Source organism: Galdieria sulphuraria (genome assembly GCF_000341285.1).
Source record: "Galdieria sulphuraria unplaced genomic scaffold scaf_8, whole genome shotgun sequence".
Taxonomy (NCBI): Eukaryota; Rhodophyta; class Bangiophyceae; order Galdieriales; family Galdieriaceae; genus Galdieria; species Galdieria sulphuraria.
In genome coordinates, this window is record NW_005178467.1 from 24,935 (window position 1) to 49,913 (window position 24,979).

Sequence of the window (24,979 nt, forward strand, 5' to 3'; positions counted from 1 at the left end):
CCATATCAAAACTATCTGTGGCTAACTGCCTTTACTTGAACCATTTCGCAACAATTGAGTTTCTGACCAAGGTTGAGAAGCTGTAGCGTATTTTGAATGTTTCTAGTAGTTTTGGGTAACTGAAGAATGCTAAGAAGTTTAGGGTTTTCACCCAGACATTCAAATATTTTGTTCGTAAGAAGACAGGTAAATGAATGAGAAACGACTGACTTTTCCCTATTGGCTAATTGAGTCAGCAGCTGTAATAAGGAAACAAAATTCTTATCCGTTTCATATGTTGATAGAGTTTCATCGTTGAAAATATTCGGCGTTTGTAAATGAACGTAAGTTATACTATACGGCCTGTTGGAAGTTTGCGAGGCTTTGTCTTTGACGAATATCTTGAAAACGTAATGACCCGACTCAGACTCCAGTTTTTGAGAGTCTATGCGAGAGATTAGCCAATCTTGAAGTTGTGTCGCATTCGATATTTCTATTGCCATCAAAAAATTTCCATGGTTTGTATCATTTTGTTTGTTCTCTGTTTGCACTGTACTGTTGGTATCCTTACAAGATGAGCTCAAAATATCTTCAAGTTCGTCGTTCCAAATCCGGAAAAACTCGATTGCAAGAACATGTCTAGATTCGGAGCTGCCTTTGATGTTTTCTAACAAATACAGAATAGTCAAAAACGATAATCCCTGATTCAAATCAAAGAATAATTTGCGCTGATGATTATGTGTTGAGTAGCCAAAGATGCAAACGTTTCTTCCTTTCCAAAGTTGATCGACAAAAGCAACACAGTGTCGAAAAATCTGTTGATTGGAAATGTCTGTAGTGAAAACTTGGTCAAAAGGAAATTTGGAACTCGTGAGTTCCTCAGAATCGCGAACTTTTCTAGCAATAACTTGTGAATTTTGAATGTCCAGCACCAAATTTTGTTGAAATGAATCATTGAATGGTTCTTCACTTGAATCGGAATCATCTATTTTGCAAAAAACTTGCATATTGGGTCTCATTTGGTAAACTTTTCGTAGAAGATCCTCCTGAATTTGTGCATTTCTTAGCCTTTGTTCCTTCATTTCATCAACAATATTTTGTTGTCTATGCATTCTTTCTTGCAGAGCATATAATTTCTGTTGCTCGATCAGATGGACATTTCGTTCGTCTTCTAATCTAAGTTCTAGTGTAGACAATTTATTCCGAAGTGACACTAACAAAGTTTGTTGTTCTTCCACAGCAGAGTCAAAATATTCAGCATCGTCATATTTCTTTTTAATGGTTTGTTTCATTTGTTCGTTCCTTTCTTTCACTTCCTCCAACTGACTTTGAATCGTAGACAAATTTTTCCGTTCGGATGACAAGGCTCTTTCAGAAGAATTCCACAACTCTTCCAAAGCATCTTCTTTTGTTTTGTATTCATTCTCCTTTTGGGAAAGTTTGGCTCTGCACTGATGAATGCTTTCTTCTATCAAATTTATGTCTCTCTTTAGCTGTTCAATTTCCTGTTCCAAGTCTTGTTTTCGTTGTGGATAACTTTCTTCTTGAAGGTCCAATTCTGTGACTTCCTTCTCTATTCTCTTTTCTTCTTCTTCTTTTTCATGAATTTCTTTCTGTTGTCGACGACAATCTGCTTCAAGTTTATATATTTCTTGAACTATTTTCTCTCTTTCGCATTCTTGTTCTGACAGCAATACCAAATTTTCCTCTTTCTGCTTCTTCAAGTTTCTGATTTCCATTTGCAAGTTTTCTTCTTTGGCAGCCAATTCTTCCACTTTATACAGTTCATCTTGACTTTCACATTTCTCTAGTTCTATTTGCTTTTGTAATGAAAGCTGTTCTTCATAAATATTATTTAAAATAGCTTTTTGTTCCTCAATACGACTATGTACAGACTGTACTCTCGCCTCTTCTACCTGTATTTGACCTTGTACCACTGACTTTTCAACTTTGAGCTCATCTAATAGCTTTTCTTGTTCTTTTTTGTTTTGTTGGACAGCTTCCAATTCGCTAGTTGCCAGGAGCAACTCGGCTTCCAAGTTCTTTATCGTGCTCTCCATTCCTGAAATCTGCTCTTCTACATTCTTTATATTCTTAGTCAAAGTATCCATTTGTTGCTGGTATTGACGTTGTTGCTCTTCATGGGATTTGGTGGTTAGTTCAACTTGTTCAATCTTCCATTCTTGGCTTTCTAGTCGGTCTCGAACTTTCCTGAGTGGATAGTCTCTATCTTGACTAGCTTTTAAGGCTATATTTGGTTTTACTGTTTTCCATTTGGAAATAAATGAATTCTTTGAGGTTGTTTCCTCGTTGGTTTGTAAGGTTGCTTCATTCGATATTTCCTTTAGAGGGTTTCCCTTTTCTATACTACCAACCTCTCTAGATGTTGTGATGCGATGGCGTGTAACCAAAGTAGGTTTAGGTATTTTCGACTGGGTCGTACTGTCTCTCATGAATATGGAATTATGACCCAAACAAGAGATAGGCGCTTGTGAGGTGATTCAAGGCGGGTATTTTTGAAATTTAAAAAAAAGCGCAATTCTTTGTCATCAATGCACAGAACAACTCGAGTAGATCCATTTACAGAATACGACTTTATTATTTGGCCATTCGATCCTATTCGTCGTTATTATATGTACAAATTCTGTAAAAGTTAGCGCTTCTTCTGTTTTTCCAACAACTCCATACGTCTCTCCAGCTCGCTTAACTTGGAATATATATCCAGTTTCTGTTCTATTCCCTTCACCTTTTTTTCCAGCTCTTCCAATTTCGTAGCGTTTCGCTGTTTTTCTTCTAAACTCTCACTCTGTGAGGAGGAGTTGCTCTGTTGGGAGGAAATTGGTTGATTTCCTAAAGGGCTCGACCCAAAGGTATTAAAGTGTCCTCTACTTCCAAAGGACAATTTCCCCCCTGATCCATATTGTAGACCAATTCCAACCCCATATCCCAAACCGAAACCACAACCAATACCTGTTGAGCTTCCAGGGAATCTGCGAGCTATATTCTGCAAGAAACCAGAAAGGTAATGGCCAAAGGGCAAACCATACAAGAAATGTGTGGGAATACCGCTTGTGTTACCAATACCTTGACTAGACAAGTCCATTAACGCAAATCCACGACCAAAACCAAGTCCACAACCGATTCCTATTCCTAACCCATAGCCGCTCCTTAAACAAACAGGTCCTATACAGAAAAAAGTCTTTTGAAGTGACGATAAATCAAAATGCCTTGTTGGAGTTTCCACTAAAGGTTGGTTAGTATTGGCGAGTGCAAAATGTACCATTACAAGAATAAGCCAAGACCACAAATCTTGTCAAATTCCTTTGGCTTGAGTTGTCAAAAAGTACAAGATCTCCACTGACCTCCACATTTCTTCCTATCATGTGCTCTAGTGCGTGTTTCTTGTTTAGTTGTACGTTTATTCCACGAAGACTTTCATTGAATGATAGTTTTATTCACACAAATCCACGTTTACTATATGGTTGTACGGTATATGAGCGAAAGCTGAGGCATTGTTGGAATTACAGTAATAGAATTCGTGCTCAACAACAAACAGAAGACAAAAGAGACGAAGAAACCAAACAACTAAGCGATTATGAATTTGCCGAGCGTTGTGTAGATGGTGGTTGCCCTGTGGAAGATGTTCAAGAACTCTTGGTTCGTCTAGAGGTAAGCTTTTCGTGAATTATTTTTAAGAGTTGTCTACCTATTCCATTGCACGAAAGATAAATACAACGACACTATTATGAATAATAACATCGAGTATTTTAGGACCGAAGAAAAATTCTTCAGAAAGAAATTGAAAGAATATCTGATCTTATGTCAAAACTTGCGAGATACAATACTGCTGAAGATCGAGGTCTCTTAAGAGATGTTGTACTGGCAGCTCTAAGTATCTTTTCCAGGTCAGAAAATAACTATCCAGAAGTAGGAGAGTCACCTTGGTCTATGGATCCTTATAGACCCAAAAAATGGGAAGATTAGTGCAGTTGTGTATGATTTGTTTGAGGAGGGGGATTCAATGAAATGGGGAAATAAATGTTTTTGTATGTGTGTAAAATGATGCATTGAGAATGGATTGACTAAGCTTTCTGAATACTTTTGTAAATATGAAAGATGATAATGACTCAGCAGTTAGCTTACCTCCCGGATTGGATAGTGGAGACCTTGTGCTTTTCAATCGTCGTTGCTTATCCATGTCTCCTTATGGTGCCTTGATCTGTGGTTTGTCAAAGTTGTTTAGTAAAAGCCGCTGGGACCACGTTGGTCTTATTGTTCGAAAAGAAGACGGCAACTTATTTCTTTTAGAAGCAAACTTGAGCGGTGTAAAACTAAGGCCGTTGGAGGAACGTTTGAAGCGCAGTCATTCACACGAGATTGCCATCAGACGACTATCTATTGTTCGCACGGAAGTGTTTCGGGGAAAACTACTCGATTTTGTCAACCGTGTAAGTTTAGACAGAAATAGATATCATATTCTCTGAAAGATTGTTTGCTAAAATAGACTATCAACTTACCTTATGAAACCAGTACCAGTAGCCTTTTGAGTACCATCATCGACCCCGTAGATAAACAAGAGCGAGAGAGACTCCACGCATTACTTTTAGAAAAGAAGACACAGTTGAACGAGATTGATTTGGAACTAAAGGAAGGTGCACTAACTGCGTTTCAAAGACGTTCCTTGCAAGCTGAAAGAGCTAGAGTTGCAGGAAACTTGGAAGCTTTGGAGGCGCGTCTGAACCAAGTGATGAAAGGCAAGTCGCCTTTTGAAGGAAAGGAAGATCTCAATCGCGTTTTCTGTTCCGAACTTGTTGCAGCAGCTTATCAACATTTGGGACTATTAGATAAATATCCTCCTGCTGGTGGTTATGCACCTAAAGACTTTTCTTCAGAACAAGTCAATCCGGCTGCTTTACTTTTGTTAAAAGGAGCTCATTTGTCTGATGAAATATTCGTTCGTGGAAATGAAGACGCAACAAACAAGAAACCATATCCTCTTATTCAGTCATACTCCGACTTACCTCCTCCTCCTGATTCTAGACTATTGATTAGAGATGTATTGAAGCGAAGTCCTATAGATTCCATGATTGTGGATGAGTATCGTCGTTCGCATTTTATTTCGTCTTTCCGATCGAAAGTTGTGGAGGCTGGTGAAGTTATTTTTCATCAAGGAGACTATGGAGACGCATTTTATGTTGTAGAATCAGGCAGACTAGATAGGTTTGTATCGAAAGATGGTGGAGACTCTGTCTTAGTTTCGACCATTGGACCAGGAACTGCATTTGGTTTGTATGGTCTTATGTACAATACAACTAGAGCAGCTACAGTAAGCCACAATTTTGAATTTTTCAGCTTTTTTCAATTTTTGGAATTTTTAGATTCGAGCAAAAGAACGTTGTCTTTTGTGGAGAATGGATAGACCCACATATGAAAGATTTGCAGTAGATTTTGCCAATTCCAAGACGTTGAAAACATACATCGAAAGACGAAAGCTACAAAGATATGTTCGCAGTCATTTTCTTTTTCGTCATTTGGATAGAATTTCATCTCAAGAACTGGCTTCCTTTTTTAATGTGAAATTTATGCCTGGAGAAGTGATATTTGAACAGGTTGGTCATCCTTTAGAATATTTTGAATGAGCAATTCAAAAGGAAAGTAAGGGACAACCTGGTGATAATTTTTATATAATTAAGAGCGGTGAAGTGGAAAGACTCATCAAACACCCTGAGGATGAAAAGGAAAGTGTTGTTGGCACCTTAAGACCTGGACAATCATTTGGAGAACTTTCGTTGATGTTTGATTCACCTCGAGGGTCTACTACAAGAGCCAAAACGGAAGTGGAATGTTGGGCAATAAGTGCAGAAAACTTTCAAAGACTCCATTTAGGTAGTGGAGCAAATTATTTGCATCGCATTTTTGTTCAGTATGCAAGTGTCGATTTAAATCAGAATAGATATATGACAACAGATGATTTGATGCGTTTTGCACAAGTTCATCGCCTGGATCCAAAGGTAAGATGACCCAAGTTTATTTGTTTCTCAACTTTTTCATTGGAAATATAGGAAAGAGATCGCCTTACATTCCTTTTACTCGCTTTGGTTACGAACAATCGTAGAAGAGATTGGGACTCATCTTACAAGTCCAATGGCCTTTTACGAGCTGGTTCTCCTCCCATGACTAATGGACCCAATAGTTACTTACTTGGAGGAGTTTCTCTATTGGAGGGTCGTGATATTTTGATAGACTTTTGGGAATTTGTTCGATTTGACATTCTCATTAACCAACCAGAAGTGGAATTAGAAGCTGCCTTTCGCTTAGTAGATAGGAACAATAATGGTTCTATAGGTTTAGATGAATATCAAGATTTTATCATTCGTTACAGCCGATTTGATCCTGTAAGTTTATGCTTAGTTTCTATATAATAGAATGGTATTTAATTTGTTACTTCCAAGGATGCAATGAAACTATTAGAAGAAAGGCACGGGACTCTGAGAAAGTTATTTGGAAGGAACGGAAATCATGTCGCTAGTTTTGAAGAATTTTCTAGTGTTGCTTATGAGATTCTTCCTCAAAGTTTAGTTGAGGATATTCGAAAGTTATCACATTATATTCTACAAGAGTCAACAACTACTTCAAAAGATACATGGGAAGAGCAAAGTTCGGTAGAGTTTGTAAAGGAAAAATTCTTGAAACTATCGTCATTGGGTTCATTTCCGCAATTCAGTTGGAAAGGTGCGTGTGATGTGGTTTGTTTTTGGAGACTTTGGTAACTTTTTATGGTATTTGTAGAAAATATACTGATAGATCCCATACATTTCATAGCTGCAACTGTAGCCAGTGGACTTTCACGAACAGTCGTGGCTCCGTTTGAGCGTTTGAAGATTTTAATGCAGCTACAACGCGTATCAGGTTATACCAACGAAGATGCTTTTATTCGAAGTTTTTCAAAAACCTGTTCAAAGATGTTTGTAGAAGATGGTATCCGTGGTATGTTTCGTGGAAATGGTGCCAATGTGACAAGGATTATTCCTGTCACTCTCATTCAACTTTCGTCATTGACTGCATTAACAAAGTGGTATAATATGCTTAAAATGAATAAAGACGAGGAACACAATGCAACGCTTTCATCTTGGGAGACTTTGTTGCTCGCTGGAACAGCAGGTTCGATAGCCACTGTGGCGGTTTATCCTTTGGACTTGATGCACACATTGTTGTCCATTCAAAACAGACGATATCATCCTTATAACGGGATTTATGATGGTGTTTGCAAAATATATCATTCGCAAGGTAAATTGACATATAATTATTTTATAAAGTGGACTGCTGATTGGATTCAAGGAATTCGAGGCCTCTATCGTGGCATTTGGCCTTCTATCTTCGGAGTATTTCCTTATGTGGGTTTAAGCTTTGTAGTATATGAAACTTGTAGACCGTGGCTTCCATCTCAGAATGATGATTATGGTAAACCTTTAAAAAGTGCAACTATACTAATGGGTGGAGTAGCATCCTTTGCAGGACAAGTGGTTTCCTATCCTATGGATACTTGTAGAAGATATATTCAAGTAGAATGTACTTCAGGTAGTCCTTATTCTATTTGGAATGTTATGCGTAGTCTTTATCAGCAAGGTGGAATGAGAAGGTTCTATCGAGGTTTCCTACCCAATTCCTTGAAGATACTGCCAGGTGCTGCTGTCAGTTTCTTTGCATATGAATACTGTAGAAATTTTGTTTCTGAGATATCCAAAATTCACAGCATTGTTTCTCAATCTGGAAAGACAGGTGCAGGCTAGCTTTCAAAAAAGTGAAAAGAGTACTCCATATAAATAGGTAAACACGACAACATGCTCTTATACATTCAACACTATTTTCATCTTATACGGAATAAGAGGCAGCATAGTCGTGTTGTGTGTTATTTTGTAATAAATATTTTAAGGAGACACTATGAAGATATCTTAAAGGCATCTAAAATCAGACCAGTCATGACACCTATTTTAAACGCGTTGACGAGTCTTAAACTGAATGAAGGAGAGCTTTCTTGATAATAGTAACGGGTATATAACTCCGTACAAACAGCAAGAACTCCTATTTATAAAAAGTAAGAAACATAATTGAAGAGAAGTTCAAGAAGTTACCGGCAATCAAAGGGTCCAAAAAGGAGAGAGCTCCGAATATAAGCGTAAGACTACTAGCACAAGTAAAACCAAACAACATCGCCATGAGACCAGATAGTAATTGTTTTTTCGGTAAATTTCTATGAGAAAAATTCAAAACAATTTGATTGAAATATCAAACTAAAATCCAGCTACTGACCCTAACAAGTCTAGTTGATATCCAATTCTCCACCACACATAACGACTGAGAGAAAAGTCAGAGTCGGCCTTAAATTCTCGTTCAGAAGCATCTTTAAGGTCTTGGTCAGCTCGTGTGCTATTTGACAAAAGTCCAACCAGAAACCGAAGAAAAACAAGGCGAATACTGGATATGTCTGGTTCGTCTCGTCGATATGATGAAGTTAATATTATTTTACAAGGATAAAGTCTTTTGGTGATACTCAATCGTGGTTTCTTCAACGTATTCCAGTGTCTACATTCCTTGTGAAAAAGAAACCATGAGGAAGAATCAAAGTAAGTGACTGCCACAAATCCTGGAAGAACAAGCATTTTAGTCCTCAAGACAATTGACGCTGCTTCTCACAAACGGAGCAATAAAAGATAACGTACCCTCATGTTGCCGCCGATGTTCTAGTTTAGAAATTTCCATTGTTATCATTCAATATTTCAGATCGTTGGTTGGCGTCTGCGTGAGCTTGTGCATGTTTCTAAAGAAACTCCTGTTGCATTTGCTAGTTGTATCGTAATTTTATAGTAACATGAATAATTGTATGAAGCATAGTGGTTCCTCTCCTTTTATGTCGGAGACTTGTGTGGTGTGTATGGACCTTGCTGCCGACGTGGAGCTTCGACCTTGTTCGCATGCTGTGATTTGCAGAAAGTGTATTTCCCTCTTGGATGATGAAAAGTGTCCAGTTTGTAGAAGCAAAGTGGATAAAATTCGTATCAGAGGGTTTAGTGATGTGTACAGTCTGCACGGAATGAGGTCTCATCCTCTCAACTGTGAAGAAACCCTAGAGAAACAAGCAGAGTCGTTGCAAGTTGCTCAAGAAAAGGACAGTTTTCCTTTTGAGCTCAACTCAACGTGTAAAAAGAGTTCTTCGAAAGAAAAGTTTTTGGAGATTGCCAACGAAACCTATATATTTTCGCTTGAAGCTGTCTTGGAAAGAAGAAGATTTCATGAAGAATTCATCAGAAAGCACACTTATCAAGTTATCTTAACGGGTTCAAAGGATGTCAGTTTTCATTCTTTTGCATCCAGTCTTCGAGAACTATTTCCCGTGAAACATGAGCCCACCTTTCTATATGACAGCTTTCAGTGGATTCAGCAGTCGCTTGATTACTGTTTAGATGCTGGTATAAGAAGTGCCAAGGATGAAGAAACTTTGAAGAATTTGCTTACACTGGAAAAACTAATAGATACATATTCCTCTGCTGAGTCATTCCTGCCAAATGTGGAAGTAGGAGGATTCCCAGTTCATCTTGAAGATTTGTCCATATGGGAATTGCTTTATAACCTCAGGTGTCAAACCAATAATGGATTCGATGTTTTAGTTTTGTGTTGTGATGCACTTTCAAAGCGTTCTTTTGAGGAGCTTCTTTCCTTGGATGAGTTACTACGCAAACGATATGCTCCCCATGCAACTAGGATATGGGCAGTTCTCGGTTATGATGATGTTCAGATAGCACATTCATCGAATGGAGTACCAAGAGAAGTCATTGAAAGTGAATTAGTGCGTATTCCTGCAAAGCAAAGACCATCAGATTTGTTTTTCTTGAGAGAAAATGCTTTATTCAAGTTTTGGCATCGTGAGTTGATGTCACAAGTCATTCATCATGCACAGAAACATCGTCAACTTGTCATGGTTGATAATACGGAAGACATAAAGAAACAAGGCCTTTGCTCCTGTATGTAGTGTTAGTGATAGTCTTGATGTGATTGTGTAGATTTGTTTCAGTGGAAGGACTCCAATTTTTTTCTCATGATTGACATGAGAGACATAGATGTTTTGTTTCCTGTTGAACTCCAAAAACCTTGGAAACAAAGTCATGGTGTTTTCATGTCTATGAGAAAAAATTGTTCCTTTTCTACTTATGATAAATTTGTTGTTTTACTGTGTGTCAATTTGAGTCCGTTTCATATTTCTATAATAATGTCTCTGTATATATACTTGACTACCGATTCCATACATTAGAAGACATTAGACTTGGAGGAGGATGTCCAAATGCATTCATCCTTTGTCGCAGTCGAAAAATGACTGCAACTAACAAACAAAGCAAACACAACAGCATAATGATTATAATCCAATAATAATGGATAGGAGATAACAGCCATGATCCTTGACTTCGTATCACTTGAATCCTTTCATTCATCGTAGAAATTTTTATGTCCTCTTCCTTAGAAGAGGAGGTCATGGAAGCCTTCTCAAGTTAATAAGATGCAGAGTTGTTCAAATGATCTACAAACCTCGGACTTGTCAACAACGGTAGTTTGACTATCCCTTTCTTCGGTTTCTACAACAGCAGATGTTTCTATTTCATGCCATCTATTAAAAATGACTTGGAATAACACATGAAGACTATCTGTTACTTCTTCCTTGAGAAACGCTTCGAAGCGTGAACGAAACATTAGAAACCTTGATTTCCATTGTACTTTGCAAAAGACTTTTACAACACTATGAAGATTTCCATGTGATGAACTGTCCTCCATATTAATGACTTCCATTCTCGTTTGCAATTCAAAACAATGTTTACAAGCCACATCCAGAAATTGGATGTTACTTTCTATCTAAATAAAAAAAATCGACAAGTCCTTCCTAATCCCAATTTTAGAAAATGGACTAGCACTTACCACTAGTTTGTCTTTGTCTGGAGATAAACTAAACCTTTGCAACTCTGCCACTCTGCCATAATTGGTTCCAAGTAACCATGATATAAAGGTATGATTGATTGGCATGTGATAAGTAATAACACGAGAACAGCCAACAAGATCATTTCGTTGCCAGTCACCCAACTCTAATCCTTGATGAGACCTCAATTGATGATATTCTTCGAATATAGTACGACAATGCATCTCAACACTAGTCCTGTCATACTTTTTCGAATCTAAAGAACTTTCGCCACAATGAAATTTACTAGAAACACAGCTCTGAGTTTCACATTGTCCACTTGCTAATATTTCACCAAATTCTATAGCAGAAATAGGCAATTTCTGATAAGTTATCAAATGTTCATTATCTTCAAAACGGGATGGAAAAATACTATTAATAGTTAAATCTTCTTTTTCTTCCAAGGAAACTTCCTCTTCAAAGCTCATGAGTGGAAAAAAGTAGCTTGGAAAAATATTTCTATACATACCTGAACCCACCGAAGAAGAAACACTAAAAGAAATTTTGGGAGAGTTGATTCTGTTTTCCGAATAGACTCGTTTGAGAGTTTCAAAAGTGAGCTTATCACATTCCTTCAAATCATCTGATTTTCCTAAACGAAATAGATTCCACAATACAAACTATATGAGATCTTTTGTAAAAGTTACTCCAAATATTCTCTGCAATTCTTACTATTTGCTGATATGCATCACTCCTTGACGCTAAGGAGGAGAAAATCAACGGTCCCTCTCCTTCAATTGTAACTTTCACTGCCTTTTGAACGAAAATACCCACAGTGACAGGTTCTACTTGAGTAATGTATTGCAGAGGAATACAGAATCCTAGCTTGTGTTGCAATACTCTGGCATAAAAAACCAAAAAGTGATTCAGCAATATAAGAGTTCCTCTAGTAAACTTATTGCCGTGAAGGCCACAATTCAAGGTGCCAAGTATGTCTTCCGTTGAAGGAATATTAAAAAACAAGTAAATATTCAAATATCGTTGTTTCATAGGCGAAACACTACTTCGAGAACTAAGGGATAGCTGTCTTTCTTGACTTTGGGTCGAACTGAACGTGGTCTCGTATGGTTTATTGGTGGCATTGACAGCTGAAGTCACCATGTTATTATCTTTCAGTTCTTCGGTACTGTCACTAGTAATATGTTTACGTGGAGACTCTATTGTCTTGAGTTTCAACTTGCGAGTAAAGGGAGACATGTAACCAAAAACAATCGCGCACGTGCAAGAAGCATAAAAATATCTGCAATGGATTCGTAAATCCAATGGAATGCGCATTGGGGTTCGATAGTTTCTACTCGAAGGGATCTCTTTTTTCCAGTTCATACACTCTTCAATTAGTTTCTAAAAGAGAATTGGATTCTCTCTCATTTAGAAAAAGTGAAGACTTATCGTTAACAATCATCGTGTCTCTTACATTGGTTACAATAAATAGATGAAAATCCATATTAGGCCTCTTCTATTTTCTTATCCAGTTTCTCTCCAAACGAATTATTTAAACAAAAGCTTAATGAATGATCAGTTTATCCATTTCCCTTTGAAATGAATTTTTTAGTTTTCACGACATTCAAGACTGTTAATTATCCCAAGTTCATTTGTTAAGGACGAAAAGGAGAAAGCACAACGTTGAAAGCAAACTGGCAAAGTCTTTGTAGTGTTGATGAAGAGAGAAAATAGGCATTCGTGGTTCTATTTTGCTTGTGCTGCCTTTATTTTATTATTGGCTGTACTAGGAAACTTGCCAAGTGCCCAGAAAGCATACTTGACTGGGAATTCAAAAGGTGATACTTTTGCGTGCTTATTATTTTAGGAGTTCTCAAGACCTTTAGAATTGTATGAACAGCTTCGACAGTTGAGTAGATGGAAGGAAAGAAAGCCACCAGGTTCTTCCTTTGCAATCAAGTCAACCAGGATAGTGACTCCCAAAGGTTTGCTCTGAACTAGAAGCTATTGGGATTGTTTTGAATCAGACCATTTTTGGAATATAAGGAATAAGACCTGGGGCTATATTGGTAGGTGAAAATGGAGTCATAGAGGATGTAGTGGATATGGTGGCTGTACCTCCCAAGTGGGGACCTATTTTAGACTATGGAAGACTTTTAGTTATGCCCGGACTAATCGATATACAAACTTTAGATGAAAACATAGAGGAGTAAGTGCCACTAGTATAGTCAAAAGTACTTCGCATAAAGTTGTCATAGAGTCCACTCAACCTCTCAAGATGGAGTAACTTCGCGGCTCATTTATATTTCGGATGAAACTAGAGATGCACTGTTGTTGAACAGAAAGTCCATTTTGAAAGAAAGTTTTCAGTGGAGTCTGCCGAATGATTCTTTTACAGTTGGCTAAATATTCACAAGCCCCGATTCATTGGCTGGTTTCTTTGTGAATGTAAGACATACCTTTTATCATAGAAACGAGGTTTTTGAAGTTCAACTAGAAAGAATGCTTTGAAAAGGCAAAATGGTGTGCTAATCATTCTCCTGACCATTCTTCCTCTATGGCTTTTGATGTTTGTCAGAGCATTCCTTCCTTTGTAGAGCAACTTGATGTTGTTCTGGTAAGTATTTATTCTCTAGCCAAGGAACTGAACCAACTTGCATCTAAGAACAAATTGCATACTCCGAATATGATAAGAAAGATGGTTTCTAGTACCTATCAAATACCTCGAGTTTCCTCTTTCCAGTCGTTGAAGAAATTTTGTTTATCTCGACCTCATTCCATGCCATCCTTTCATTCAGTCTGCTTGTATCAAATCGCATTGGAAATGAATTTTACAAATTTAAACGCAGTTGATGGAGATATAGAAAGTTGCATGGATTATTTTTGGAACGATTATGACTGTTTTGAAAAAAGTAATACGAAAGAAGGAAGAAATATTTCAAGGTTTTCTAAGAATACGGTGAGGAGCATAGTTGAATCAACTCTCCAATCGAAACTGAATCAATTAAAGTATCGTCTACCTATTGCTTGGACTGTTGCCGAACTTGCAGGAATTTCACTCAACTCTTTTCATTCTATGGCCTGTATTTATCCAGCAAAGATATTTGGATTACTTCGTAAAGGAAAACTTGAAAAAGGTTATGATGCAGACATCGTAGTATGGAGTCCGGAACTGAACCAATCTTTTCCAACTGATGTTTGTCAAAAGTTCGAACCCCTTTGCCAAAGAACGAATCATACTTTGAAAGGAGTTGTAAGTTACTATTAACAGAGTTCATTTACTCCCTGTCATTGTTTTGGATTCATTTTAGGTATTTGAAACTTTTGTGGGTGGTAAACGCAAAATAGAAATTTTGTCTGAATAACTCTCATAATGGAGGCAGAAGAGAATACTCGATTAGAAGATGGACAAGAATATAAGGATATCAGTCCGAAAGCAGAAAAACAAAAACAACGCTGTGAAAGACTAAAGAATAGAGCGTTGCAGAGGTATTCGTGTTGCTTTGAAGCGTTCAAATAAATAATAAAAGAGACTGCTTGTCATAGAGATAAGAGAGTATTGTTTATGTTGGAACAGATAAGGAAAGCCGGTTGTTATCTTCGTATGTATTTCTTTGGTTTTATTTTCAAACTTCTTTTTGAAGTCTTGAAATAGCTGAGGAGCGTATTCTTTGTCAATATTGTGAAGCAGCTGTTGGTGGTGGCTTTCAAGACGACGGTAGCGTTGTTCTTTGTTCTAACCATTTGCTATCTCAGGTTGGTCTCCGTTTTTGATGAAATTCGCCACTTGCTACATATTACCTAACCTTATTCAGGATCACGCAAACATTACTCTTGTTCACGAGTTGGTACACGCTTTTGATCAATGCCGGGCGCACGTAAACTGGTCAGACTGTACACATCACGCCTGTAGTGAAATACGTGCTGCTCTGTTGAGTGGTAAGTAAACACTTAGTTTCTTGAAAGATGGGCAATATTTATGTCATATAAGGTGACTGTGATTGGAAAAGAGAATTCTGGAGAGGACATTTGGGACTCCGAGCACAGTTTCAAAAGTGCATCAGGAGAAGAGCTGAAATTTCAGTGAGAATGAATCCCAATTGTTCACCTTTGCAGGTACGAAAACTTGAGTGTCAACGTATTTCTTATTTATGTTTATGTAAAACTATGTAGGCTAAAGAAGCCGTCAATAGAGCTTGGGACATTTGTTTTGCTGATACGGCACCTTTTGATGGCATTCCTTGACAAGTCAATATATTTCACTTGAGAGTTTAAACGACTTCCCTGTATGACTCTTCACCACCTTGTATGAATGAGTCAATGACGATACTCGCTATAACAGACATCAACACCACATACCTTGCCGGCATTGTGAAGAATGTTCAAGTAAACCGTAGAATGAACACTAGACATATCGTTTCTGCTAGAAATTTCCTTGATAAACATATTCATGAGTCATTTCTATTTTCGAAAAGAAATGAACAACATTACCTGCGTTGTTAAGTATTTATCTTTGTGTAGATAGAGACAGCGTACTATCTTCTCCAGTTTCTCAATGTGTTCTTTTTTTGTGCGATACTGCTTCTATAAAAAAGGGCAATTTCTTGTCAATTACATATCTAAAAAAAAGAAATAATACTTGTACCGGTAAAGAGTCCAATATAACTTGAAAAGTTCGTTCCTATTATAGAGCATAATAAACATGACTAGCTAACGAATAGTAATTGAGTAATACTTACGAAAGTTGTATTTGTGGTTTTAGATTTAGTCTTTGGATGCCGAGACTTGAAACCCAGCTCCCTAACAAAGATGAAGGATAAATGCTTGCCTCATACAAAGAGCAAGAGAAATAAGAGTATTACGTTTTGGTTGTAACTTCATTATTATTATTATTATTATTATTAGCATCTTCAATAGACATATTCAGTTCATGGCACGAGAGATTCAAGGCGATAGCTCTGGTACAAGTCTAGTATTTTCACCAAACTATTCAAAATGAAATAACGAGCTTGTTAAGAAGATATGGTACCTCGTGGAATATCGAAAACTTTTCAATGGTGGCATCTATTTCGTCCAATTTCGGAATATATTGAGTTAGTCTAAATAGATTGCAAGTCATGTATCCTATCAAGAGTTGTTTTCTATGAAGAAAGACTCACTTGAAAATGGAGCTAGCAATTTGTTCGAACTTTCTATCATACAAAAGTTAATCAGGTAGTTATCACTCACAACTAAGGTATGCTTACAATTGAATATTTTCTAGTTCTTTATCTTGAGAATATAATTTTCTTGACGTTTTTTGAGGAGAAGAAATATCACTTGTGGAGTGTCTACACTGAGCCGCCATTTGTGGGGTTCAAATATATATGAACGGCGCCAAATTTTCTTCTCGACATTGTTTATTATTCATCGTTGGCCGTGGATATCCATTAGAGAAGCACTTTTTCTGTTCACAGAACAACAAGTAAGGTGAGAAACTGGAATAGTATGTTTAACGGGTTTGGAAGTTTTGGAGGGTTTGGAGCAACTGGGGCTTCCAGCTCCAGAAGAAAGGAAGTGGATAACAAAAAATATTACGAATTATTGGGAGTCTCTCAGGAAGCTTCTAAAGATGAAATTAAAAAGGCCTACAGGAAACTGGCTATTAAGTTGCATCCAGATAAGGGAGGTGATGAGGAGAAGTTCAAGGAAGTGACGAGAGCTTTTGAGGTTTTATCGGACGACGATAAAAGGAGAATTTATGACCAATATGGTGAAGAAGGCCTTTCACAGGAAGGAATGAGTAGTGGTATGAATGCAGAAGACATTTTTGAGGCTTTCTTTGGTGGAGGCTTGTTTGGAGGCTCAAGGTCACGTAGTCGAGGCCCACGAAAGGGAGAAGATGTTGTTCACGCTTTGAAAGTCACCTTGAACGACTTGTATAACGGAAAAACATCAAAGTTGGCGCTCAATCGGCATAGAATATGTCCAAGCTGTGATGGTAAAGGAACAACACATCCAAGTGGTGTTACTAGATGCAAAACTTGCAATGGTCAAGGAGTCCGAGTACAGATACGACAGATTGGACCAGGAATGGTACAACAAATGCAGTCCGTTTGTCCTGACTGTAGTGGAAGCGGAGAATCCATTAAAGAGAAAGACAAGTGTTCCAAGTGTAAGGGCCAGAAAGTTGTGAAAGAAAGAAAGGTACTGGAAGTTTATATTGAACCTGGAACAGAACATGGCCAGAAGTTGGTATTTTCTGGTGAAGCGGATGAAGAACCAGGTACAGTTCCTGGAGATGTTATTGTAGTAGTACAACAGAAAGAACACGATTTCTTCAAAAGAAAAGGAAGTAATTTGATAGTAGAAAAAGAAATTTCTCTTGTAGAAGCACTATGTGGTGTTGCCTTCACGGTTGAACATCTGGACGGACGAACATTATTGGTTAAGACAGAACCAGGTACAGTACTTGAACCTGATAGCGTAAAGACTGTTCCTGGAGAAGGAATGCCTTTATACGGAAATAGAACACTGAAAGGAAATTTATTTATCAAATTCCGTGTTCAGTTTCCAGAATATTTATCCGAAGAACAACGAGCGTTGCTTGATCGAGTCTTGGGTCCTCGTCCTAATCTGTCCTTGAATGGGAAGGATGATAACTTAGAACAAGTGTCCATGATTGATTATCGACCGGAACATGGCAAAGAAAGCCAAAGAAGTGAAAATGCTTATGATGAAGACGACGAAGAAGGTATGGAAAGTGGTCCACGTGTTCAGTGTGCACAACAATAGAAAAGCGTCAATATTTCATTTTGAGACTATAACGCATAAGAGCTTTTGCTCATTTTGTTGTTGGAATGAAATACTTGTAATAAACAATCTTCCTTTGGTTTTCATTCACTAATTATTTCGATGACTTTATGAAAACATATTCAGAGTGCTTCGGCACCAGAAATAATTTCAATCAATTCTCCGGTAATAACCGATTGACGCTGACGATTATAAGTCAAAGTCAACTTTTGATACATTTCACTGGCATTTCGGGTAGCATTGTCCATAGCAGACATTCGTGCGGCTTGTTCTGAAGTGGCATTTTCTAGAAGCGCATCAAACAGTTGAACTGCAAATTGGAATTCATACAAATCAGTCAAGGTTTGTGCAGAATCCATGTCAGACTCAAACTCATAACTATCAAAAGTTTCTGCATGTTTCAAGATGATATCCAAACCAGGAATGACCTTTCTAGTTACTACTTGACTGATAGCGTTCTTAAAGTGATTGTAAAAGATAGCCACAGAATCGAACTTTTGCTTGAAAATTTCTTCAGCTACAACACAAGTCTGAGCAAAATTCACGGGTGCACGAAAAACGTCTTTGATAGTCACAACAAATAGATTGCGATATAGTCTTTGCAAGCCATCTCTACCTTTGTCCCCACAAAGCAAAATAGCATATTGATTTTGTTTATCTTCGTGAAGCAACTTGCGAATTTCACGAACCACATTGCTGTTTACTCCTCCACATAAACCACGATCCGAAGTAACAGCGACGATAAGATGGTTACCCGAGGTTTCTTTTCCTTCTATCTCACTAAAAGTAGACTTTAAAAAACTTTTCAAGCCTGCAGTAAAAGGCTTCGAACTCTCTTGACGAGCTTGAACACCTCTCAATTTGGCAGCTGCAACCATCTTCATAGCTTTGGTAATCTTCGAGATAGAAGCAACAGAACGCATACGACTTCTTACAGCTTTCAAACTAGCAAAACGCACTTGAAAATCAACCCTATAAATAATAAGAAATAGGATGAGTTAAAATAACTTGAGCTTGCCCTGAAGAAGTGTTATTTTCAGTCGCAAGGAGTAGAGCCTGATCTGCTGTTCTGTTGCGGTTCAGACTCCAACTTGGAGTACGAGGGTTACTGCCAACAAGATTCCTACTTTTCGAAACAACGTTCTTCAACAAAATAAGTCTCTGTACATAATATTTTGAGACTTTATCCCTACCATAAAACTTCTTTGCATAGCTGCCATATTATATCGTTAGACGAATGTTGCGAGGCAAAGCAGCCAAAACGCAATTTCTTATGATGATGAATTGCTTTTCTATTTTTGGATAAAAGGAATAATGTTCAAGAGTAGTTTACTGACTTTTCCGGCTCTGAAAACTGTTGTAGGAGCTCAAGATCAATATACTGTGGTTTTTAGTTCAGCTTGGAGAAGATTGTTAGGAAAGTCAACTGTTCTCTATTACTTCTCTACTGATGAGAGTCGGGAACTTGATAGCTGCTCCGCAAAACAGGCATATGGTGAGAACAAGAGTGGAATAGACAAATTGAATTTTGCTGTAACGAATGAAGAAAGCAACAAATTGTCGTCAAAATATCTCAAGCAAATATTGAAACTTGTTAAAAGAGAGGATATCACGAAGGAATACTTTCAGTCTCGAGGAATACCAACCTCACTTTTGGAGGTTAGAAATGCTTGCAAAGATGAACAACTGCAAAGAAACTTAGCAAGTGTTGTAAATAAATATGCAACAGATTGTTCATCCACAAAGAATGATGATAGGATTCCAAAGAAGACAACAATACTTTCAGAAGGAGAAGGTGACAAAGTAACTATGGCTTGTTTACCTATAATTGCGAAATATTTGGAAGATAAATATCCCAAACAAGTTCATGCACATCATCGCATATTGAAAGTTGTGGATTTCAGTCATCCTGAAGATTGGTATCCTTTAGCAAGAGAGATAAAGAGGAGAATAATATTGCATATCGGCCCAACCAACTCTGGAAAGACACATGCAGCTTTGGAAGCTCTAAGAGCAGCTCAATCAGGCATTTATTGTGGTCCATTGAGATTGCTTGCTTGGGAAATTCATGAACGTCTCAATAAAGGAGATGAGAGTCACCAGTGTGTACCTTGTGATCTTTTGACCGGGCAAGAACAAACGGATATTCCTGATGCACAACATATATCTTGTACTATTGAAATGGCTCCCGTGCATAGAAGATTTCAGGTGGGAGTTATTGATGAGGTTTGTATCACTTGCATTTACAATTTGTTGGGGTTCGATAATAATCAACAAAAATATCTTAGATTCAATTATTAGGAGATAATGAAAGAGCTTGGGCATGGACTAGAGCGTTACTTGGTCTAGCAGTTGAAGAGTTACATTTATGTGGCGATCCAAGTTCAGAAAATATTGTTCGCAAGTTGATAAACAGAACCCAAGACAGCTTGTCCGTTCAGGTAATAATAAGAAGAAATCTCCTTCAGAATGGTTAGCGTGAAGAACTAAATGCATTTATCGAAACTTTGTTATAGTATTATGAAAGATTGTCTTCATTGACCGTCGAAGAAGACAGACTAACATCTCTTCAACAGTTGCAAGCTGGAGACTGTCTTGTTGCCTTTTCTAAAGCAGATTTATTCAAGTGGAAGGTATGAAAACTACTGGTTGAAAACGATATTCGTTGCGTTTTAGAAAGTTTTTTAGGTTGATATTGAAAGAGAAACTGGATTGAAATGTTCAGTTATATATGGAGGTCTTCCACCAGAAGTTCGTCGTCAACAAAGTATGTTATTCAATCATTCCAATCGTTCGGATCGCATTTTAGTGGCAACAGATGCCATTGGAATGGGTTTGAATTTGAATATAAGAAGAGTCATATTTTCTTCCTTATTAAAATTTGATGGAAAAGAAGTATGTTCGTTGAGCCCTTCACAAGTACGTAGACCGAGTGCAAATATTTGATTCTATTGTTTATATTGTTTGTATTTGATAGGTGAGACAAATTGGAGGTAGAGCTGGACGATTTGGTTCATTATTTCCTGATGGATTGATTACTGCAGTAAATCAGGAAGATTTAGAATATATTCGAGAAACTTTTTCTAAGAAACTTGCTCCAGTTCCTCAAGCGGGTTTATTTCCTTCTGCAGATAAAGTTCAACTTTTTGCAGAAGAGAAGGCAGCTAGTCGCTCCAGTTTCTCAATGATTTGGGATGAAATGGCTAATTTGGCTCGGGTGGATGGAACCTTTTTTTTGTGCTCTTTTGATGATGTCAAAGCAAGAGCTCAAGTGATTGAGGATTTGCCTCTCTCCATTGAAACCAAGTATACCTTATGTATGTGTCCTGTGGATATGGGTATTCCCAAACAGTCAGTGGCTTTTGCAGAGTTTTCAAGAGAGTTGGCTTTCGAAGGTTGTGTTCGACTTACTAAAGCAATGCGTCAGGTGTATCCTGCAGAGAATTGGAAAGATATGAACGATTTAGAAAGCACTTACAAAATTTTGGATATGTATTTATGGTTGGCACAACGTTTTAGAGATGCTTTTGTAGATATTGAGAATGGTAGGCATGATTGTATCTACTTGGTTTGTTTTGTTATTTACAGGATACTTTAAGCAACTATGTTACGAACCAAATGTTGCAGAGTTTTGCAGAATTGTTTGAATTCTAGAAACCTGACAAAATCATTTGACCTTAAGAAGTCTCAGTTGTCGAAAAGAAAGAAGAAATGGAAATAATGAATGGATTTCTTAAGCATTCAGAATTTGTAAAGGATGTGTTCGTTCGATGATGGGATGATAAGCGGGATTTAAATTTTGAATTGGGAAAGAATTATTGGCATATATGCAGAGTATTGTATTATTTCACAACTGAGTTAAAAGTCTATTATCATCCATTGTCTTATTCTGTTATATGAAAGCAGCATCCAGGACAACAACAACCCTATCATCTGGAAACTTGGGACAGACAAGGATTGACGAATTGCTTCAGTCATCGAATAAGTTGGCAAAGTTGTCCATTGCGTCGCAAGACCTTTCGCAATGTTCTCTACATAACAACGAAAACAATTATGATTCACAAGAAATACGCTCCATGGATAACTTATCTTCAGTTATGCCTTGTATAATAACACAGGATGAGGAGCCCAACTATTGTACACCCCAAGATCAGGCTATTTTGCACAATTCTAGCTGTAAGATATCTGATGTTTTCTATTCATGATCAACTTAATTGTAAAGTCTAGGTCCTCCTTCCTCTCCTGCACCAAGGAAAGTCCTCAAGTCATGCTTTTATTATTCACAGTCAACACAAGACTCAGCCACTCAGCATTCTCAGCTTTCGGATGTTCCTATTCGAAATATGTATCCAAGTCAAGATTCTGCATTTTCTTCTCAAACTGGAATGTTTTGGAACATCAATGGAAAATGTAACATAGGACAAGGCGACAAACAAATAGAAATGAGGAAGAAGAGAACACGTAAAGTTGAAAAGCAACAAGAGCCACTTACTTGCATATATAACCCCTATTTTGAAGTATTAAATGACAATACTTTGGAAAGAACTCGCACAAAGCAGCAACATTCTTTAAGAAACTCAGTAATTGAACGTGATAGTGATACGTCTTCCCGATATTGGCAAGACTTTGAAGAAATAGCTGTTTTAGGTAGAGGTGAAAGAGGAGTTGTGGTTAAAGCACGTCATCGAATAGATGGAGGAATTTATGCAATCAAGATGTCAAGGAAACCACTTGTAGGAAACAGTTGTCAACATGAAGCACTTCGAGAAGTTCAAATTTTAGTTGCTTTAGGAGGCCATCCAAATATTACGCAATACTTTAACTCTTGGTTAGAAAATGAAACTATCTATATACAGTTGGAATATTGTTCAGGTGGTTCCTTATCAACTCTTATGAACGATATTATTCCATCCATTGATGAACTGTTTCGAATAATGAGAAATATTACAAGCGCACTATGTTTTATTCATTCCAAAGGCATCGTCCATATGGATGTGAAGCCAGAGAATGTTCTCATCTCAAAAGGTGTGCACAAGTTGGGAGACTTTGGTTTAGCTTGCCTTTCTGATCGTTCTGATTTCATTGAACAAGAAGGTGATAAACGATATCTTTGTAGAAGCATGCTTGACCCAACTACAGCCGATTTCAAATCTGCAGATATATTTGCTTTAGGTGCTACTATGTTGGAAATAGCAACTGGTAAAAGTTTACCAACGAGTGGTGAAGAATGGCAAAAGATAAGAAATAATGATGTGGATCAAGGCTTCTTACAACAACGTTGTGGGTCACGGCTTTCAGCATTGATACGTTGGTGCTTAGCATCGGACCCAATGAAAAGACCAACTGCAGAAGAATTATTACAACGTTTTGAGCCTAAAATTGAACGAGTTTTCGAAATGGAACAATTGTGAGTTTGTAATCATTCTTCTGATCATGTTGTTTTTTGAAATGTTGTAATCCTTATTTTAGGTTGATACAACAGAAAGCTTTTCAAGAAACTCTTCAACAAAAACTTGCTCTAAAGGATGAACGAATACAAAGATTGGAAGCTGCACTAAAGGAAATTTGTGTTGAAGAAGAAGGGTAACCACAGAAATAATAGAGCCAACTTTTAAATATCTTAGCGAGCTCCTTGCACTTGTAGAATAGGCAAAGGGACAATCGATAGCTTTGGTTATAACAGATTTATCAGTGGAAAAACGAAAGAAACTTCGTCATCATATTGTCAAACGATGATGGAAACCTATTCAGTTTCTCATTGAGTCTTCTTGTTTTCCTTCGTGGTTGGTTGTACTTCAGGTGTAGATTTTATGAGAAAGAACGTCCCAACAATAAATATCAAACCCAAACAAAGCGTAACGGAGAACAACAGCCAAAAGTTCTCCATTTCCCAACGACGATAACTACTGTTGGGGTCTAAAATTTGCTGCCAGAAACCAGACTTTGAACTTCCCTGTTCAACCGTCTTCACAAATTCATCAGGTTCTGAAGTTGCTAAACCCATATTCACAAAGAACGTAACAGCAAGAGAAATGTATGAAATAAGTAGTGACCTAGTTGTGACCATTTTGGACTCCAATTGCATTGATATCCAATATTATTGTTTTGTTTTGGTAGGATGTATAATCCATTCAATGAGGAAGCTCATACTTCACAAAACACTTTGAAAAGAAAGAGGCTTCAAAGTAATAACGAAGAAGAAGAAGAAGAAGAAGAATGCCGTACTGATAGAACCAAAGCTTCCAATGATGCCACTTTTTATTACCAGAATATATTTCGGGTTCGAGTTCCAGACGATAGTGTCCTTTGCCTTGTTGAATTTTTAGGTCGTTGTGTAACCAATCCTAACACCGAAGTGGAATTTAAACTAGGCTTAGTCCTTGAGAAAGCAGAGAATAGAAGAGTTTATCTTCCTATTGCTGCAGAGACACCTTTAAGCCCAGAGTTCAATAATAAGGTTCGTTTCCAGTCCAAGGTGGATTTGGTAAGTGCTGAAGCTGAAAAAGGATGGATTGAGTGATCACGAGTTGTTTAGGCCACATTTAAGCTTCTCAATAGTGTCCTGAACAACAGGGTCGAGAACTCTGCAAAATTGGAGTTAGACGAGCAACGTATTGTTTATCGACGTATTCAAGAAATTGATAGAAGATATCGTGATAATATACGTCAAACCAGTAAACTTATCAAGGAAGATGATGGAAAAGTAAGAGAAGAGCAGGTTTGGTAGGTACTACAGTTGTACTCATGGGAGTAGTTCGTTTGATGATTATGATATATTTAGTTGCATATCAAAGCGTCGTATAGACGACCTGAATTTCCTTTCACCTCGTACAGCGTATGACTTTCGTTGTAGCTGTTCTGTTGAAGAGCCGTGCTCTCCTCTTCCCAATGTAAAACCCATTTCACAACGTAAAAAGAATAGGCTCTCTTATCGTTGCAAGTTTGTTCAAGTAGATATTACCACGGTAACTTACAAGGACATATTTCAGTCTGTTTTTGTGAAGTATGATATAGGTATTTTCATATGAAGATGGTCAGATTGATCTATCTGATACAGTTAATGATCCTTCCTCGCTTTCGTATGAAGTTGAACTGGAGGTTACACCAGAAGCTTGTCTCTATGAAGCTTGTGAGAAAATGCGGCTTGGACAACCACACCATGTTTTAGACATTGCGCAGTGTGAGAAAGTAGTTTTGTTACTATCTATTCAAGATTGAACTCAGTCTTGTTAGGTTTGTTGGATAATATTCGGTATCTCACCAGGTTGT

The 24,979-nt window shown here is 37.5% G+C and overlaps 15 protein-coding genes across 19 annotated transcripts; 9 read left to right on the top strand and 6 right to left on the bottom strand.

Annotated features, from left to right (window-relative positions):
- Nucleotide 1: 1 nt before the first annotated feature.
- On the bottom strand, nt 2–2,466 carry Gasu_13140 (kinesin-related protein). Its single transcript, XM_005707808.1, has 2 exons — nt 152–2,466; nt 2–102 (listed from the first exon to the last, which is right to left on the bottom strand). The coding sequence occupies exons 1-2, from the start codon at nt 2,430–2,432 to the stop codon at nt 32–34; spliced, it is 2,352 nt and encodes a 783-aa protein (XP_005707865.1). The 5' UTR covers nt 2,433–2,466; the 3' UTR covers nt 2–31.
- Nucleotides 2,467–2,501: 35 nt separating this feature from the next.
- Gasu_13150 (uncharacterized protein) lies at nt 2,502–3,276 on the bottom strand. Its single transcript, XM_005707809.1, has one exon. It carries the CDS (start codon nt 3,260–3,262, stop codon nt 2,633–2,635), a length of 630 nt encoding a protein of 209 aa, XP_005707866.1. The 5' UTR covers nt 3,263–3,276; the 3' UTR covers nt 2,502–2,632.
- Nucleotides 3,277–3,286: 10 nt separating this feature from the next.
- Nucleotides 3,287–4,067, top strand: Gasu_13160 (uncharacterized protein). Its single transcript, XM_005707810.1, has 2 exons — nt 3,287–3,648; nt 3,751–4,067. Exons 1-2 carry the CDS (start codon nt 3,361–3,363, stop codon nt 3,961–3,963), a joined length of 501 nt encoding a protein of 166 aa, XP_005707867.1. The 5' UTR covers nt 3,287–3,360; the 3' UTR covers nt 3,964–4,067.
- A 9-nt stretch (nt 4,068–4,076) lies between these two features.
- On the top strand, nt 4,077–7,887 carry Gasu_13170 (mitochondrial carrier). Its single transcript, XM_005707811.1, has 8 exons — nt 4,077–4,427; nt 4,484–5,305; nt 5,358–5,588; nt 5,640–5,990; nt 6,042–6,374; nt 6,432–6,711; nt 6,769–7,266; nt 7,318–7,887. The coding sequence occupies exons 1-8, from the start codon at nt 4,089–4,091 to the stop codon at nt 7,767–7,769; spliced, it is 3,306 nt and encodes a 1,101-aa protein (XP_005707868.1). The 5' UTR covers nt 4,077–4,088; the 3' UTR covers nt 7,770–7,887.
- Nucleotides 7,888–7,891: 4 nt separating this feature from the next.
- Gasu_13180 (hypothetical protein) lies at nt 7,892–8,676 on the bottom strand. Of its 2 annotated transcripts, XM_005707813.1 has the most exons (3): nt 8,290–8,676; nt 8,112–8,230; nt 7,892–8,061 (listed from the first exon to the last, which is right to left on the bottom strand). In XM_005707813.1, exons 1-3 carry the CDS (start codon nt 8,637–8,639, stop codon nt 7,919–7,921), a joined length of 612 nt encoding a protein of 203 aa, XP_005707870.1. In that variant the 5' UTR covers nt 8,640–8,676; the 3' UTR covers nt 7,892–7,918. The 2 variants fall into 2 exon arrangements, with proteins under 2 accessions (XP_005707870.1, XP_005707869.1); XM_005707812.1 differs by having other exon boundaries at nt 7,996–8,230.
- Nucleotides 8,677–8,736: 60 nt separating this feature from the next.
- On the top strand, nt 8,737–10,217 carry Gasu_13190 (metal ion binding protein). Its single transcript, XM_005707814.1, has one exon. The coding sequence runs from the start codon at nt 8,861–8,863 to the stop codon at nt 10,004–10,006; it is 1,146 nt and encodes a 381-aa protein (XP_005707871.1). The 5' UTR covers nt 8,737–8,860; the 3' UTR covers nt 10,007–10,217.
- Nucleotides 10,218–10,221: 4 nt separating this feature from the next.
- Gasu_13200 (uncharacterized protein) lies at nt 10,222–12,336 on the bottom strand. The gene is made up of 5 exons (XM_005707815.1): nt 11,651–12,336; nt 11,448–11,598; nt 10,942–11,393; nt 10,558–10,878; nt 10,222–10,511 (listed from the first exon to the last, which is right to left on the bottom strand). Exons 1-5 carry the CDS (start codon nt 12,299–12,301, stop codon nt 10,266–10,268), a joined length of 1,821 nt encoding a protein of 606 aa, XP_005707872.1. The 5' UTR covers nt 12,302–12,336; the 3' UTR covers nt 10,222–10,265.
- Nucleotides 12,337–12,496: 160 nt separating this feature from the next.
- Nucleotides 12,497–14,467, top strand: Gasu_13210 (endodeoxyribonuclease). Of its 2 annotated transcripts, XM_005707816.1 has the most exons (9): nt 12,497–12,756; nt 12,805–12,903; nt 12,965–13,127; nt 13,177–13,287; nt 13,336–13,366; nt 13,416–13,535; nt 13,584–13,877; nt 13,929–14,171; nt 14,230–14,467. In XM_005707816.1, exons 1-9 carry the CDS (start codon nt 12,636–12,638, stop codon nt 14,281–14,283), a joined length of 1,236 nt encoding a protein of 411 aa, XP_005707873.1. In that variant the 5' UTR covers nt 12,497–12,635; the 3' UTR covers nt 14,284–14,467. The 2 variants fall into 2 exon arrangements, with proteins under 2 accessions (XP_005707873.1, XP_005707874.1); XM_005707817.1 differs by having other exon boundaries at nt 13,416–13,877.
- Nucleotides 14,468–14,476: 9 nt separating this feature from the next.
- Nucleotides 14,477–15,190, top strand: Gasu_13220 (Ku70-binding family protein). Of its 2 annotated transcripts, XM_005707818.1 has the most exons (5): nt 14,477–14,520; nt 14,574–14,674; nt 14,734–14,857; nt 14,910–15,034; nt 15,092–15,190. In XM_005707818.1, the coding sequence occupies exons 1-5, from the start codon at nt 14,484–14,486 to the stop codon at nt 15,161–15,163; spliced, it is 459 nt and encodes a 152-aa protein (XP_005707875.1). In that variant the 5' UTR covers nt 14,477–14,483; the 3' UTR covers nt 15,164–15,190. The 2 variants fall into 2 exon arrangements, with proteins under 2 accessions (XP_005707875.1, XP_005707876.1); XM_005707819.1 differs by having other exon boundaries at nt 14,910–15,137.
- Nucleotides 15,191–15,201: 11 nt separating this feature from the next.
- On the bottom strand, nt 15,202–16,296 carry Gasu_13230 (hypothetical protein). Of its 2 annotated transcripts, XM_005707821.1 has the most exons (8): nt 16,165–16,296; nt 16,078–16,110; nt 15,948–16,017; nt 15,781–15,887; nt 15,658–15,718; nt 15,564–15,599; nt 15,410–15,502; nt 15,202–15,352 (listed from the first exon to the last, which is right to left on the bottom strand). In XM_005707821.1, the coding sequence occupies exons 1-8, from the start codon at nt 16,263–16,265 to the stop codon at nt 15,236–15,238; spliced, it is 618 nt and encodes a 205-aa protein (XP_005707878.1). In that variant the 5' UTR covers nt 16,266–16,296; the 3' UTR covers nt 15,202–15,235. The 2 variants fall into 2 exon arrangements, with proteins under 2 accessions (XP_005707878.1, XP_005707877.1); XM_005707820.1 differs by having other exon boundaries at nt 15,312–15,502.
- A 10-nt stretch (nt 16,297–16,306) lies between these two features.
- Gasu_13240 (molecular chaperone DnaJ) lies at nt 16,307–17,791 on the top strand. The gene has a single exon (XM_005707822.1). The coding sequence runs from the start codon at nt 16,406–16,408 to the stop codon at nt 17,690–17,692; it is 1,287 nt and encodes a 428-aa protein (XP_005707879.1). The 5' UTR covers nt 16,307–16,405; the 3' UTR covers nt 17,693–17,791.
- Nucleotides 17,792–17,802: 11 nt separating this feature from the next.
- Gasu_13250 (F-type H+-transporting ATPase subunit gamma) lies at nt 17,803–18,996 on the bottom strand. Its single transcript, XM_005707823.1, has 3 exons — nt 18,904–18,996; nt 18,729–18,853; nt 17,803–18,682 (listed from the first exon to the last, which is right to left on the bottom strand). The coding sequence occupies exons 1-3, from the start codon at nt 18,928–18,930 to the stop codon at nt 17,833–17,835; spliced, it is 1,002 nt and encodes a 333-aa protein (XP_005707880.1). The 5' UTR covers nt 18,931–18,996; the 3' UTR covers nt 17,803–17,832.
- Nucleotides 18,997–19,006: 10 nt separating this feature from the next.
- Nucleotides 19,007–21,587, top strand: Gasu_13260 (ATP-dependent RNA helicase (mitochondrial)). The gene is made up of 6 exons (XM_005707824.1): nt 19,007–19,936; nt 19,999–20,151; nt 20,227–20,343; nt 20,399–20,629; nt 20,688–21,255; nt 21,310–21,587. The coding sequence occupies exons 1-6, from the start codon at nt 19,025–19,027 to the stop codon at nt 21,429–21,431; spliced, it is 2,103 nt and encodes a 700-aa protein (XP_005707881.1). The 5' UTR covers nt 19,007–19,024; the 3' UTR covers nt 21,432–21,587.
- A 9-nt stretch (nt 21,588–21,596) lies between these two features.
- Gasu_13270 (Wee1-like protein kinase putative tyrosine kinase Wee1) lies at nt 21,597–23,817 on the top strand. The gene is made up of 3 exons (XM_005707825.1): nt 21,597–21,886; nt 21,938–23,117; nt 23,180–23,817. Exons 1-3 carry the CDS (start codon nt 21,607–21,609, stop codon nt 23,295–23,297), a joined length of 1,578 nt encoding a protein of 525 aa, XP_005707882.1. The 5' UTR covers nt 21,597–21,606; the 3' UTR covers nt 23,298–23,817.
- A 9-nt stretch (nt 23,818–23,826) lies between these two features.
- Nucleotides 23,827–24,977, top strand: Gasu_13280 (uncharacterized protein). The gene is made up of 2 exons (XM_005707826.1): nt 23,827–24,194; nt 24,246–24,977. The coding sequence occupies exons 1-2, from the start codon at nt 23,829–23,831 to the stop codon at nt 24,435–24,437; spliced, it is 558 nt and encodes a 185-aa protein (XP_005707883.1). The 5' UTR covers nt 23,827–23,828; the 3' UTR covers nt 24,438–24,977.
- Nucleotides 24,978–24,979: the final 2 nt, after the last annotated feature.

What these genes read in the sequence shown, in the direction of transcription:
- Gasu_13140 (XM_005707808.1), bottom strand. Translation starts at nt 2,432, where the DNA reads ATGAGAGACAGTACGACCCAGTCGAAAATACCTAAACCTACTTTGGTT. An exon ending in CAAAATATTTGAATGTCTGG is followed by an intron (nt 103 to 151) that starts GTGAAAACCCTA and finishes CAAAACTACTAG; the next exon opens with AAACATTCAAAATACGCTAC.
- Gasu_13150 (XM_005707809.1), bottom strand. Translation starts at nt 3,262, where the DNA reads ATGGTACATTTTGCACTCGCCAATACTAACCAACCTTTAGTGGAAACT.
- Gasu_13160 (XM_005707810.1), top strand. Translation starts at nt 3,361, where the DNA reads ATGTGCTCTAGTGCGTGTTTCTTGTTTAGTTGTACGTTTATTCCACGA. An exon ending in AACTCTTGGTTCGTCTAGAG is followed by an intron (nt 3,649 to 3,750) that starts GTAAGCTTTTCG and finishes CGAGTATTTTAG; the next exon opens with GACCGAAGAAAAATTCTTCA.
- Gasu_13170 (XM_005707811.1), top strand. Translation starts at nt 4,089, where the DNA reads ATGAAAGATGATAATGACTCAGCAGTTAGCTTACCTCCCGGATTGGAT. An exon ending in TTCATCGCCTGGATCCAAAG is followed by an intron (nt 5,991 to 6,041) that starts GTAAGATGACCC and finishes TTGGAAATATAG; the next exon opens with GAAAGAGATCGCCTTACATT. An exon ending in CAAAATATATCATTCGCAAG is followed by an intron (nt 7,267 to 7,317) that starts GTAAATTGACAT and finishes ATTGGATTCAAG; the next exon opens with GAATTCGAGGCCTCTATCGT.
- Gasu_13180 (XM_005707813.1), bottom strand. Translation starts at nt 8,639, where the DNA reads ATGCTTGTTCTTCCAGGATTTGTGGCAGTCACTTACTTTGATTCTTCC. An exon ending in TATCAACTAGACTTGTTAGG is followed by an intron (nt 8,231 to 8,289) that starts GTCAGTAGCTGG and finishes TTTTTCTCATAG; the next exon opens with AAATTTACCGAAAAAACAAT. An exon ending in TTTGGACCCTTTGATTGCCG is followed by an intron (nt 8,062 to 8,111) that starts GTAACTTCTTGA and finishes TTTTATAAATAG; the next exon opens with GAGTTCTTGCTGTTTGTACG.
- Gasu_13190 (XM_005707814.1), top strand. Translation starts at nt 8,861, where the DNA reads ATGAAGCATAGTGGTTCCTCTCCTTTTATGTCGGAGACTTGTGTGGTG.
- Gasu_13200 (XM_005707815.1), bottom strand. Translation starts at nt 12,301, where the DNA reads ATGAACTGGAAAAAAGAGATCCCTTCGAGTAGAAACTATCGAACCCCA. An exon ending in TTCTTCTTCGGTGGGTTCAG is followed by an intron (nt 11,394 to 11,447) that starts GTATGTATAGAA and finishes TGAGCTTTGAAG; the next exon opens with AGGAAGTTTCCTTGGAAGAA. An exon ending in CCGTTGTTGACAAGTCCGAG is followed by an intron (nt 10,512 to 10,557) that starts GTTTGTAGATCA and finishes TAACTTGAGAAG; the next exon opens with GCTTCCATGACCTCCTCTTC.
- Gasu_13210 (XM_005707817.1), top strand. Translation starts at nt 12,636, where the DNA reads ATGAAGAGAGAAAATAGGCATTCGTGGTTCTATTTTGCTTGTGCTGCC. An exon ending in TTAGATGAAAACATAGAGGA is followed by an intron (nt 13,128 to 13,176) that starts GTAAGTGCCACT and finishes AAGTTGTCATAG; the next exon opens with AGTCCACTCAACCTCTCAAG. An exon ending in ATCATACTTTGAAAGGAGTT is followed by an intron (nt 14,172 to 14,229) that starts GTAAGTTACTAT and finishes GATTCATTTTAG; the next exon opens with GTATTTGAAACTTTTGTGGG.
- Gasu_13220 (XM_005707818.1), top strand. Translation starts at nt 14,484, where the DNA reads ATGTTGGAACAGATAAGGAAAGCCGGTTGTTATCTTC. An exon ending in GAAAGCCGGTTGTTATCTTC is followed by an intron (nt 14,521 to 14,573) that starts GTATGTATTTCT and finishes GTCTTGAAATAG; the next exon opens with CTGAGGAGCGTATTCTTTGT. An exon ending in CTAACCATTTGCTATCTCAG is followed by an intron (nt 14,675 to 14,733) that starts GTTGGTCTCCGT and finishes AACCTTATTCAG; the next exon opens with GATCACGCAAACATTACTCT.
- Gasu_13230 (XM_005707821.1), bottom strand. Translation starts at nt 16,265, where the DNA reads ATGGCGGCTCAGTGTAGACACTCCACAAGTGATATTTCTTCTCCTCAA. An exon ending in GAACTAGAAAATATTCAATT is followed by an intron (nt 16,111 to 16,164) that starts GTAAGCATACCT and finishes TTTGTATGATAG; the next exon opens with AAAGTTCGAACAAATTGCTA. An exon ending in AGTTTTCGATATTCCACGAG is followed by an intron (nt 15,888 to 15,947) that starts GTACCATATCTT and finishes TGAAAATACTAG; the next exon opens with ACTTGTACCAGAGCTATCGC.
- Gasu_13240 (XM_005707822.1), top strand. Translation starts at nt 16,406, where the DNA reads ATGTTTAACGGGTTTGGAAGTTTTGGAGGGTTTGGAGCAACTGGGGCT.
- Gasu_13250 (XM_005707823.1), bottom strand. Translation starts at nt 18,930, where the DNA reads ATGGCAGCTATGCAAAGAAGTTTTATG. An exon ending in CTATGCAAAGAAGTTTTATG is followed by an intron (nt 18,854 to 18,903) that starts GTAGGGATAAAG and finishes ATTTTGTTGAAG; the next exon opens with AACGTTGTTTCGAAAAGTAG. An exon ending in GAAAATAACACTTCTTCAGG is followed by an intron (nt 18,683 to 18,728) that starts GCAAGCTCAAGT and finishes TATTATTTATAG; the next exon opens with GGTTGATTTTCAAGTGCGTT.
- Gasu_13260 (XM_005707824.1), top strand. Translation starts at nt 19,025, where the DNA reads ATGTTCAAGAGTAGTTTACTGACTTTTCCGGCTCTGAAAACTGTTGTA. An exon ending in CAGATTTATTCAAGTGGAAG is followed by an intron (nt 20,344 to 20,398) that starts GTATGAAAACTA and finishes AAAGTTTTTTAG; the next exon opens with GTTGATATTGAAAGAGAAAC. An exon ending in GTTCGTTGAGCCCTTCACAA is followed by an intron (nt 20,630 to 20,687) that starts GTACGTAGACCG and finishes TGTATTTGATAG; the next exon opens with GTGAGACAAATTGGAGGTAG.
- Gasu_13270 (XM_005707825.1), top strand. Translation starts at nt 21,607, where the DNA reads ATGAAAGCAGCATCCAGGACAACAACAACCCTATCATCTGGAAACTTG. An exon ending in TATTTTGCACAATTCTAGCT is followed by an intron (nt 21,887 to 21,937) that starts GTAAGATATCTG and finishes TGTAAAGTCTAG; the next exon opens with GTCCTCCTTCCTCTCCTGCA. An exon ending in GTTTTCGAAATGGAACAATT is followed by an intron (nt 23,118 to 23,179) that starts GTGAGTTTGTAA and finishes TCCTTATTTTAG; the next exon opens with GTTGATACAACAGAAAGCTT.
- Gasu_13280 (XM_005707826.1), top strand. Translation starts at nt 23,829, where the DNA reads ATGTATAATCCATTCAATGAGGAAGCTCATACTTCACAAAACACTTTG. An exon ending in TCCAGTCCAAGGTGGATTTG is followed by an intron (nt 24,195 to 24,245) that starts GTAAGTGCTGAA and finishes CGAGTTGTTTAG; the next exon opens with GCCACATTTAAGCTTCTCAA.